Source organism: Rhinoderma darwinii, chromosome 3 (genome assembly GCF_050947455.1).
Source record: "Rhinoderma darwinii isolate aRhiDar2 chromosome 3, aRhiDar2.hap1, whole genome shotgun sequence".
NCBI classification, from domain to species: Eukaryota; Metazoa; Chordata; class Amphibia; order Anura; family Rhinodermatidae; genus Rhinoderma; species Rhinoderma darwinii.
This window is the reverse complement of record NC_134689.1, coordinates 170745132-170758006: the sequence shown is the minus strand read 5'-3', so window position 1 is coordinate 170758006 and position 12875 is coordinate 170745132. Positions and strand designations below refer to the sequence as shown.

At 41.1% G+C, this 12875-nt stretch overlaps 1 protein-coding gene across 3 annotated transcripts in view; it reads right to left on the bottom strand.

Annotated features, from left to right (window-relative positions):
* NELL2 (neural EGFL like 2) overlaps positions 1–12875 on the bottom strand; it is a 269144-nt gene that overhangs the window by 57886 nt on the left and 198383 nt on the right. For all 3 annotated transcript variants that reach the window (XM_075857036.1, XM_075857034.1, XM_075857035.1), the window contains exon 13: positions 7810–7935. In XM_075857036.1, the coding sequence (XP_075713151.1) occupies positions 7810–7935 (126 nt within the window). The remainder of the gene's footprint in view (positions 1–7809; positions 7936–12875) is intronic.

Below are 12875 nucleotides of genomic sequence, written 5' to 3'. Positions count from 1 at the left end.
GCTCATCGAGTGCTTCTAAAAGAAAGCCTATTCCAGAATCTTTACCGTGTTGTGTCCAGAGATAGAGAAATTACACTTCAAAAAGCCAAGGGAAAAGGCATCGATAATGTAGAATTCTGCAAAGATCCTGATATGTCCAAATTTTGCATCCGATATACAGCAAAAAAGAGCAGGTTTTGTAGAGATAAAAAATAAATTATGGTCAAAGGAAATACAGTATGATATGACTTCTCCAGCAAGACTAAAACTCAAACTAAAAATACTCTTTTTTTAATCACGCCTAGAAAGTTTTTTTTTTTGGTTTGAATATTAAGAATAGGTAAAAAATGAACGTATAAATTTATTGGCGGCAGTTAAGGAGTAATGGTTAGGTGATGTAATCAGATTGAGAACATGAAGAAATAAAAAGAAAAAAACAAAAGAAAAACGATAAATCTGTCTATCTATTTTCTATTGATATATTGCAATTACAAACATGCAAATATTACATCTGCCTTCTTAATGTAGAACCAAGGCTCATAAAGCCTTGATGTCATTGGTGATATTGTTAATTTCTTCATCAACAGCCACTTCGTGCAGTGCTGAAATCCCATATCTTGAAAATTAACAGTGTGTGACAGATGGTTTGTCCCAAGTTCGTCACATCCATTGGTCTATAACAAGGTAAATGACACCAATTACCATCTGTAATTACTATTGCTGGCAATAAATTTCCTCTGGTGATTATGGGTAATAGGTCTGCAGTGCCCATCATCCTATTTAGCAGTCTGAAAAAAGTTTAAGACATTTTCGATGTAATGAAAAAGAAATATACTATTGTTTCGTTTTCGAATAAAGAAATGTATATAGAGTTTTTTCAAGTACTTAAGGGTAAGGTACATGAAAGCGCCTACTACCTACGCAGTAATTTTTCATACCGGTTATAAAACATGCACTATCAGTATTTCTATTGTTAAAACCACCAAACCATTAAGTCATTGCAGCTCTCATTAGCAACAAAACATTCCCAATCATTTAGTAATCCGTGCAACAAAATGCAATACATATTGTACTTCTAGAGCCAGGTTCACACTATGCAATAGAATTGAACACATATTCAATTTAAAACCTAATTTACATTTACCTTACAGCTATGTTAAGGGATATGTGGATGCTACAGTTATGGGGCATTCCAATTTTTGAAAAGGCTTCTGAAAATTTGTGGAATGTGAGTGGTTGCTATAGGCAACTGCACTTGCACAACTTATGATCAGTCTCCCTCAATATGCTTCTGCGTTTTGATTGGAAAGAGGATTATCAGAGAAAGGAACGCAGGTGTAACGTCCGTGGTCGGTGACCACGATCTCCTTCCATCCAGTCGACGCCCTTCTCTCCAGAGATGTCTGCACATGCGGCCGTCTTGTTCCAAAGTGACCACCAGGTTGCGCTCACGACCTCAATTTAGCCTTGAGCCAGAGCGCACACATGTGTGAGTTAAGTGCTAAATTAGCTCATGAGCACCTTGGACTATAAGAAGGGCCCAGCCCCACCCTGCCTTGCCTGAGCCTTTGTTGTCGTTACCCTAATTTGTCTATGCAAATGGTCTCCTAAGTGTTATCCAGTTCGAAGTGTTTCCCGTTCCTGCTACCTGTAACCTGTATCCCGGGCTATCCTGGTCGGGTGCCGTTTTGAGTTGGAGACGTGCTGCGCTGAGTACCACGCCTGTCCTGCTTCACCACGCCTGGCTCCTGCCTGCTGCCTAGTCCCAGTCGAGCCTGTCTTGCCACTGTCTGAGCTACCACAGGTACACCTATATGAACTATAGACTGTGATCTGTGTCCTGTTGGCCAGCTGCCATACCATCAAGGCGGTACGACCCAGTGGGTCCACGTACCCCTCGTGACAGCAGGTGGAGCCCTTTACTGAGTGTATCATAAAAATCTAGTGGCAAGCATTACCGGGAGAACCCATTCATGCAATATTATGGAGTAATCTCATCGGTAGGAAAGACGTTCACGAAGTACGAGTGTACTTTCCTTGATTCCATTAATGTAAGATGGCAGTATATAACTTAAGAAGTTTTAAGGGCCCTCTACACACAGGGCCATCATCAGGGCAGTACTGGCGCTACTACCGTCAGGGGCCCAGCCATAAATTTGAAAAAAGGGGGGCCCACTCTCACCTGGTTGAATTCATTTGGTCACAGCAGTGGGGCCCTTATGATTTCACTTTGATGAACAGGTCCCATCACGGAGCCGGGGTCTGTACTTTACATCAACGTAAAACCATAGGGGCCCGCTGTTCACATAGTGCCCGCCCCCTTCTCCTCCTCCACAGTGGTGTGACAGCGTGTGTGGAGGAGACAAGGAGGGGAGACGTCATGAAGGTAGCGGGAGGTTTGAATCTAGTGGGGGCGTCAAGCAGCAGCAGCAGAAGACTTCTGACACCGTAAGTATGTAATGTCTGTGTCAGGCTGCTGCTGCCCGGAGCCTCCTCACATCATATTCCCCCCGAAGAAATCAATGTCTTACCCATGTCTGTACTATACCCTCTCAGCACTGCTTCATAGTCTTGTATCCCTAGTAGTAGTTCTTACGTCGGCTCTTATCTCCTGTGCTGTGTAACCAGAGGAAGAAGACAGGTTTATTGTCCCGATACCTGGGGTAGGGGGAGAGATTTTAAAGGGGTTGTCAGCTTTCTGCCCCTAATTAGCTCTTCTTTGTATTTTTTCCAACTCCAGGGCATCCTTTCTATGAACTGGAGCCCAGAACTGAACTGCATATTCTAGATGAGGCCTCACTAATGCTTTGTAGAGTGGCAATATTACTTCCCTGTCCCTCGAGTCCATGCCTCTTTTAATACACGACAATATCCTGCTGGCCTTTGAAGCAGCTGATTGACACTGTATCGCTATGTGCAGCCTCATAAACACACTATTGTCAGGACACTGCAGTAATGTTCGTGTTTGTGTATGTGGTTACACCTAGCTATATCGCTAGTGCTGTGTAAATGAATGGAGAGAAGTGCATGACGCTGATTGGTCAGCGTCATACACTCCTCTGTACAAGGCCCACTTGGTCTAAAGTAAAAACACGCCCACTTGGGCATTAAGAATCTAATTAGCATAAAGCTAAAAATCGCTCATAAAGTGGTAAAAATAGATAGTTTTTCTAAATAAAAAGCATTACTGTCACCTACATTATAGCGCCGATCTCCTTATGTAGAAGATAGGGCACTTATAATGTGGTGACACAATCTCTTTAACAAAGCCCCTGTCACCTACTGTGTGCCACCTGCCCCCCCCCCACAAAGCCCTTGTCACCTACTGTGTGCCACCTGCACCCCCACAAAGCCCCTGCCAAGGTGTCTCCTCAGTGCCCTCTCACCTACAGAGCCTTCAAACCTGAGGTGGGTAGTGAGATAATACCTAAGGGGGTGGAGAAGATATGATCCATATAATTTTTGTACTGTAAACGTATCTGTTATGACCTGGCCTCCCTCCGCACACAGCCCAAGCAAGTTCTTTTATCTTAACAAAGCCCCTGTCACCTACTGTGTGCCACCTGCCCCCCACAAAGCCCCTGTCACCTACTGTGTGCCACCTGCACCCCCACAAAGCCCCTGCCAAGGTGTCTCCTCTGTGCCCTCTCACCTACAGAGCCCCTTAATCGGTGTGCCCCCTGCTCATGCCATGTAGTGTCTACTCACTGCCAATTGGCATCTTTCCCTTACAGAGGCAATGTTACCTCGCACCTCCTCCCTGCCTCCACCATATAGCCACCTACTGTCACTCCTCACTTACAATAGAGACGTTATCCCATGTAGTTATAAAGAGGCACCCATAGAAAATTGGACATCTCCCCCACAGAGCCTCAGCAGATAGTCCCCACCAATATATGTTTTGATATCAAATCCCATATCCACTAGATAGACCAAAAAAACATGTATACTAAACTGCGGCGGCAGGCAGGGGTCTGGTGGAAAGGTGTCTAAATTACTTAAGAGGTCTGAATTTTTTTCTGTTTGGGGAATAAAATTATTTAGAGGTCTGGTGTCTGAATTCATTTTTCCGTGTGTCTACACAGATGACGTGTGTGCTATGTGAGACAAGAAGGGGAAAAACATCATCCTGGTGTGCTGCGGCAGTGGGAGATCTTAGGGACTGCAGCGGCCAGAACTACATCTTGGTGAGTGACTCTGCTGTGTACAGGCAGCAGCTTCAGTGCAGTAATTTTTTTTATGTTGCCCCCCTGCAACCAGATTCTCTGCACACACACTCTTTCCATTTTACCCCCCACAGAATCCTTGTCTCTTCCCTGTCCCTCCAAAGAGTTCCTGTCTCTTCCCTGTCCCAACACAGAGTCCCTATCAGGTTGCCTCTCCCCCCTGCCCACTTTCCCACCCATGAAACTTTCTGTTCTCTGAGAAATCCCCTCCTCCTTTCCCCACCGAGCCCTAGCACATAGTCTCTCCACCTTGCCCCCTGGTACTCACCAGCTGTCTCTGCCCTGCCCCTCCAAAGAGACCCTACTAGTTTCACCGCTGCCCTCCCACCCCTTTACTTTGCGCCTGCCCTGATAGTGAGGGGGGGGAGGGCAGACTCCTTGGCTTTATGGGTCCCAGAAATTTCTGAAGGTGGCCCTGTCTACACATCCCATCCAATCAAAATAAATCAGTTTCTGTTGAAAACTTGATTGGCCACTAAATAACACGACTGTCTAAATGTGCTTTTACAAGTTTTTAGAAATCTCTCCTATAGTACATTAGAAACTCATGACAATGTCTTAAAATATTTAATATAGTGTAAGTCATAAGAATGTAAAATTTCATCAGTGCAGAAAACCCATAAGTAAATTTGCTCTGCAAATGTTTTATTACAGCATATAATAAGGCTGCAATCTTTTTACTTCATTTTTACATTTATATTGTTATTCAAATTACTAGTGGAAATGTACTATTCATTTTCTGTACTTCCTGTACATAGATAAAAGCACATATTCCATAAAAGAGAAATCGCTTTTCCATTTGCTTCCAACAGAACCTGCCATGTGTTACAATTTCCGTTAAATCACTACACCACAAAAGCACCAAGGCCCTTTAGTGATCAAAGGATTCATCTTACTAGTAGTCTGTTAGTATTGCTGGCAGATTTTTTAATTGCCTTTCAGTAATGAGTTAGCTGTATATGTCATAGCTAGCTAGATCAAATATGCAAAGCAACTTTAGATCTTGTCTGTGCACGATGTGAACTATTTTTACTGTACAACTAAAGATTGGACTATTCTGAAACAAATTGTGATTGAGACAGACCAGGGTCAGAAAATCTGCTCTTCAAGGCATGACTAACCCTAACCAGAGAAGACACTGTAACAGTAAAACCAAACACGGGACCAACACCCTTTGCAGAGGCCAATACAGGTGCCATTAGGGAACTTTTACGTTTGATCTTTTTTTTCTATAGTAGTGAAGTCTCTGAAACTGAGCAGAGACAATTCATAATGAGCGAGTGCTGGGAGGACCCTTCCCCCAATGTCCTGTGTAGGAGAATGTACACGGGATGTAAGAAAGCATCGGTGTCCAGTGTAGTTTCTCCTGCGTAAGGGTGTGTTCACACGTGGTGTACTAAATTAGGATTTCCGCAACATAAGCATACGCTAGAGAAAACTTTACAATGTAAGCTTATAGGGAAAATATATCGCAACGTAAGAACTAAAGAAATCTGTCTGACTTGCAGAATATTTTTCCCATAGGCATACATTGTAGTTTTCTACAGCATATGTTTATGCTGCGGAAATATAAAGCGGGTATACCACATGTGACTGCATACTAAGAGGAGCTATGCAGGGCAGACAACAGTTGGCTCTTCAACCTTCAGTGGGCCCCGGCACTTGCCCAATACTGCCAGCTGCTAACTTCTGCCCTATCTATCCCCTATAAACATACAGTGAAGGATATAAGTATTTGATCCCTTGCTGATTTTGTAAGTTTGCCCACTGTCAAAGTCATGAACAGTCTAGAATTTTTAGGCTAGGTTAATTTTACCAGTGAGAGATAGATTATATAAAAAAAAAAAAAAAAAAAAGAAAATCACATAGTCAAAGTAATATATATATTTATTTGCATTGTGCACAGAGAAATAAGTATTTGATCCCCTACCAACCATTAAGAGTTCAGCCTCCTCCAGACCAGTTACACGCTCCAAATCAACTTGGTGCCTGCATTAAAGACAGCTGTCTTACATGGTCACCTGTATAAAAGACTCCTGTCCACAGACTCAATTAATCAGTCTGACTCTAACCTCTACAACATGGGCAAGACCAAAGAGCTTTCTAAGGATGTCAGGGACAAGATCATAGACCTGCACAAGTCTGGAATGGGCTACAAAACCATAAGTAAGACGCTCGGTGAGAAGGAGACAACTGTTGGTGCAATAGTAAGAAAATGGAAGACATACAAAATGACTGTCAATCGACATCAATCTGAGGCTCCATGCAAAATCTCACCTCGTGGGGTATCCTTGATCCTGAGGAAGGTGAGAGCTCAGCCGAAAACTACATGGGGGGAACTTGTTAATGATCTCAAGGCAGCTGGGACCACAGTCACCAAGAAAACCATTGGTAACACATTACGCCGTAATGGATTAAAATCCTTCAGTGCCCACAAGGTCCCCCTGCTCAAGAAGGCACATGTACAGGCCCGTCTGAAGTTTGCAAATGAACATCTGGAAGATTCTGAGAGTGATTGGGAGAAGGTGCTGTGGTCAGATGAGACTAAAATTTAGCTCTTTGGCATTAACTCAACTCGCCGTGTTTGGAGGAAGAGAAATGCTGCCTATGACCCAAAGAACACCGTCCCCACTGTCAAGCATGGAGGTGGAAACATTATGTTTTGGGGGTGTTTCTCTGCTAAGGGCACAGGACTACTTCACCGCATCAATGGGAGAATGGATAGAGCCATGTACCGTCAAATCCTGAGTGACAACCTCCTTCCCTCCACCAGGACATTAAAAATGGCTCGTGGCTGGGTCTTCCAGCACAACAATGACCCGAAACAGCCAAGGCAACAAAGGAGTGGCTCAAAAAGAAGCACATTAAGGTCATGGAGTGGCCTAGCCAGTCTCCAGACCTTAATCCCATCGAAAACTTATGGAGGGAGCTGAAGATCCGAGTTGCCAAGCGACAGCCTCGAAATCTTAATGATTTACAGGTGATCTGCAAAGAGGAGTGGGCCAAAATTCCATCTAACATGTGTGCAAACCTCATCATCAACTACAAAAAATGTCTGACTGCTGTGCTTGCCAACAAGGGTTTTGCCACCAAGTATTAAGTCTTGTTTGCCAAAGGGATCAAATACTTATTTATCTGTGCACAATGCAAATAAATATATATAATTTTGACAATGTGATTTTCTGTGTTTTTTTTTTATATATAATCTATCTCTCACTGGTAAAATTAACCTAGCCTAAAAATTCTAGACTGTTCATGTCTTTGACAGTGGGCAAACTTACAAAATCAGCAAGGGATCAAATACTTATTTCCTTCACTGTATGTTATAAAATTAATCAACACAGAATTTGAGGTATTTAGATAAAAAAGAAACAATAGGTCCACATAAACATATTCTGGGTCCATTCCTCCAGTTGGTGGTTATTACTACACTAGGCCATTTAACATGTTAAGCATTACCATAGAAACAGTTGTGTCTTTACATGATCCTTATATTTTATCTATTGTATATATCAGATTGCATATTCATATTCCATGTCAACTTAAAACAAGCCAGAAAATTGCACAAATCTATAAATATATATGAGCTTAATTTTGGTCATACCTGTGCAGGAATAGTCATCAATTTTGATGTAGCCTGTTTGGCAAATGCACATGAATGATCCTGGTGTATTCACACAAATAGTATTCTCCCGGCAATAATGGCGACCTTCAGCACACTCATCAACATCTGATCATTTAGAAAGAAAAACAATAGCATTAAAATTATTTACTATTGTGATTTTATATATATATATATATATATCCAAAAAGAAAGTTCAGCAGCACTCCCAAGATCCAAGTAAAAAAGTGAAGTTTATTGAGCCAACATGGCAATGCAACGTTTCCGTCCCACCTTGGGACCTTTCTCAAGCATAGTGATACATACAGGTTCAGTGATTTATATAGTGTGTATACAATCAGTGTCATCAATCTCATTAAAATAATGAGGTTGATATATACATCTCAAAATAACGTGATACAACAAAGAAAGAGTATCGAAACGACATCAATCGATACAAATAGTGAAAACAATACGTTGATGTTAAAAACAACATAAAACATACATTTCTTATGCAAGAAAACAGAACATTCTTTAAATCGCAATATTCACCAGCTGGGTGAGATTCAGAGACTGCACGACCACTTGACCAATCAGAACGCAGGTATTGTTGTAAGACGTATAACACTTGTCATTCACAGCCAGAATCTGTCCAGCTCCACTGCGCATGCGTCGGATCAGTCCGGACCGGATATGACGTCTCGCTGTAGTAACTAGGATACCGATCGTTGATAAACAAAGGTACTCGTAATATTCAATAGTATGTGGTCGATCCGTATAACCCAGAAATGACACATTGCTTCAAGCATTTAAACATATCGATCCTCCGAAAAGGCCATAACATACAGTGCAGATAGAAAATATGAATTAACTAAAAGAATCTATTGCTCTTCTTGTCTTTATACAGCACCAACCGGGTAAATATACCCAAATATAAATCCTACATGCGAATAGGCTATTTACCGCACATCTTAATTACGATGACAGAAACTCATTCATAATGATATATAAATCAACAGATAGAATCCACACGAGGAAGACGGGATCCCGACCACATTCCGTGGGCGGCGGTCTCCGTCAATCAGGTTCATGGAAAGAAACGCACACAACATCGTGTGCGCGGTCCCAACCATATCACCTATAACCCGTGTAACGGACTCACTAAATTAAAAATAATAAACATAAATATAAAAAGGAGAGAAAAGATGTGCCGTAAATATCACCCAGCCATGGGAAAGAAAGAAACTAATGAAAAATCTAATATCAATAAAGTTGATCTGTTTTTTGACATATTTTTAATAATCATTTTTCTATTATAGATAAACATGGGACTGCAGGACCACTTCAGATCAACTTTATTGATATTACGATAACCAATACTAGCGATATCTCCGATTGAAGAGTGGTTGAAATGTTCTCTTGCTCAATGTGTCTGTTTTTCAGCATATTAGATTTTTCATTAGTTTCTTTCTTTCCCATGGCTGGGTGATATTTACGGCACATCTTTTCTCTCCTTTTTATATTTATGTTTATTATTTTTAATTTAGTGAGTCCGTTACACGGGTTATAGGTGATATGGTTGGGACCGCGCACACGATGTTGTGTGCGTTTCTTTCCATGAACCTGATTGACGGAGACCGCCGCCCACGGAATGTGGTCGGGATCCCGTCTTCCTCGTGTGGATTCTATCTGTTGATTTATATATCATTATGAATGAGTTTCTGTCATCGTAATTAAGATGTGCGGTAAATAGCCTATTCGCATGTAGGATTTATATTTGGGTATATTTACCCGGTTGGTGCTGTATAAAGACAAGAAGAGCAATAGATTCTTTTAGTTAATTCATATTTTCTATCTGCACTGTATGTTATGGCCTTTTCGGAGGATCGATATGTTTAAATGCTTGAAGCAATGTGTCATTTCTGGGTTATACGGATCGACCACATACTATTGAATATTACGAGTACCTTTGTTTATCAACGATCGGTATCCTAGTTACTACAGCGAGACGTCATATCCGGTCCGGACTGATCCGACGCATGCGCAGTGGAGCTGGACAGATTCTGGCTGTGAATGACAAGTGTTATACGTCTTACAACAATACCTGCGTTCTGATTGGTCAAGTGGTCGTGCAGTCTCTGAATCTCACCCAGCTGGTGAATATTGCGATTTAAAGAATGTTCTGTTTTCTTGCATAAGAAATGTATGTTTTATGTTGTTTTTAACATCAACGTATTGTTTTCACTATTTGTATCGATTGATGTCGTTTCGATACTCTTTCTTTGTTGTATCACGTTATTTTGAGATGTATATATCAACCTCATTATTTTAATGAGATTGATGACACTGATTGTATACACACTATATAAATCACTGAACCTGTATGTATCACTATGCTTGAGAAAGGTCCCAAGGTGGGACGGAAACGTTGCATTGCCATGTTGGCTCAATAAACTTCACTTTTTTACTTGGATCTTGGGAGTGCTGCTGAACTTTCTTTTTGGATGTACGTATGGTCTTTGGATCGGGACTATCAGCTGGCACCCTGTATTACTGGAATCTATATACTGAATCAGAGTGCTGCCGTTTTTTCTACTGGTATATATATATATATATATATATATATATATATACACATATACATACATACACACACGCAGGATATGATATCTTTTAATATAATATTATAAATAGATGCAGGTACATGGAAATTTCTTGTTATTAGAAAACCATTTGACTTGTAGTTCTGTTAATTAACTAAAGATTTAATTTAGGACGATGATTATTATAATTATTATCAAAGCTTTTAACAATGAACAAAATGAAATACTGTAACAAAGGAAAAGGAAATCTGCAATCATTTCTAAATAAGGAGGCTTAACAATTGTGAGATACCTTGCTTTGTACCTAAGATATTGTTTACTGATTCAGATGTCTGAAGGACGATTTGTAAATGTTTTAATAATTAATATATCGGAGGTAAAGCTTTGAACAAGAGGTTCCTACACATCTACATTTAGATTGCACAATAGCCCATGGCACAGAACTGTATTACGTATTTTCAGATCAAAGTCTAGGTGTTGAACTGCATCATAAAAAGGTTTTTTTCAGGATGGCTATTCATAAAAAAAAAAGTGTCAAAGTTCAAAAGTTATTATTAATTAAATCATCTGAGTGTCTTTATTCTTTGAAAATATTTACTCAGATATGTTTTATGCTCCATTCAACTTCAATGTGGCTCCTCTGTTGTGCCTGGCAAGAAGCAGAGGACAGGGCTGCTCTATCTAAGCATGCACGTCCTCTTTAAAGGGAAAGTATCACCAATATTTATTTTTTTTCATAAGTAAAACCAGATAGTTAAACATAATCTTTTTTTCTAATCTGTTTTTATTTTTGTGAGTGCCCTATTGACATTACATTTACAAATATCTCTTTAGCCACATCTTTTCTGAAAAACATTTTAATAATATTAATAACAAATTGAAGATCTGTAGTACATTTTTATATGTATAATGTCATCACCTTCTGTGGATTTGCATATTGTAAGACATTTCTAGACGTAGCTTGAAGCTCGAGCCCATTGCAAATAACCATGACAATCGGCTTACTCCACTAAACGTCATGTGCTATTGTGTGCAATGACTTCACACTGTATGTAATCTATATACATGATAAAAGGTAGGTAATACTTTGTAGAGTAAACTGGTTATGTCTAAAGTATTTAAATTATAATGTAATTGTCATATGTCATCACACCTCTGCACTAATACCTATTTATAATACTGCTGTTCTCTTATGTGACAGTCTGGCCAAGAGGCGCCCTAAGAAACAAGGGCTTGTGTAAAACTTGTAACAGTCTTCCAGAAGATGACATGGATGTGGTAGTGGAACAAATTACTTCTATATTTAACAATAGTGCCCACTATTAAACCGCCCTCAGATTGGGGATGGGGATCTCGACTCATGAGTTCCCATCAAAGATGCGCCAAAATACAAAGCACTGTCCCAGGCCACACACAATTTTTATTCTAAGCTCTTATTTGGGGAACCGTCTCTTTAAGACCAGCTTTAGCAGGGAAATGCAATCGTAAAACCGTTCACCAACAGTGTGAACAATGAACTCGGCCTTAGGTATTCCCCAAACATAAGTCACAATACTTTACTTGTTTTCCAGGGGCCTTCTCGAGGGCCTTCTGGGCACCAGTTATAGAGCGTAAAGGCATTGTCTAGGATTAGAAACACATGGTGGCTTTCTTCTAATAACAGCGCCACACCTGTCCACAGGATGTGTGCGATATTGCAGCCCAGCTCCATTTAAGTGATTAGGGCTGAGATGCAATACCACACACAACCTGTAGACTGGTGTGGCGCTGTTTTTGAAAGAAAGCAACCATATTTTTCTGAGACTGCACAACCTCTTTTAGTGCCATGCAGCTTTCTGCAAGCTTTGACACCAGATACAGAGCCGCTCTGTTCCCAACCTCAGTACTGTACTTAACTCCATTCTTTCCTTCTGTTTCCAGCAGACAGGGATACAATTTAGTCACCACTAACTTCCTAGGGCTGAAGAAGGCCCTAAATCTCCCTGACGGGGTGCAGCATTTCTCCCTGCCTACACACGTGTGCACCACAGCATACACTACCCGGCTTCCGCTGCCTCGCCTTCCTATGTTATCAGAGTGCCCTACCCCCCAGCATCCTCAAGCTCATCCAATCCCCCTAAAGCTTCCTTTACCCCTCCGTGCTAGAGCATTGAGTGCCATGGCGCCCGACACTCGTAGAGCATTGTCGCCAAGTCGGCACCAAAGTTCCCACTCTACTGCTGGCTCGAGAGCTATGCTCCTCCACGGCAGCTTCAGCCACTGCTCTCCTACCTGCAGCACTGATAGGCAAAAGAAGAGATGACACACAAGAGAAGACCACAACAAGAGAGAGGGAAGACATCACACTGAATAGGAAGAGAACAGGACAGGTACATTGGGAAAGCACATACACATATGGGAGGATCAGACAGCATGGGGGCACTTTACAGTTTTCTTAAAGGGGCAGTACCAACCCCCTTACAAAAG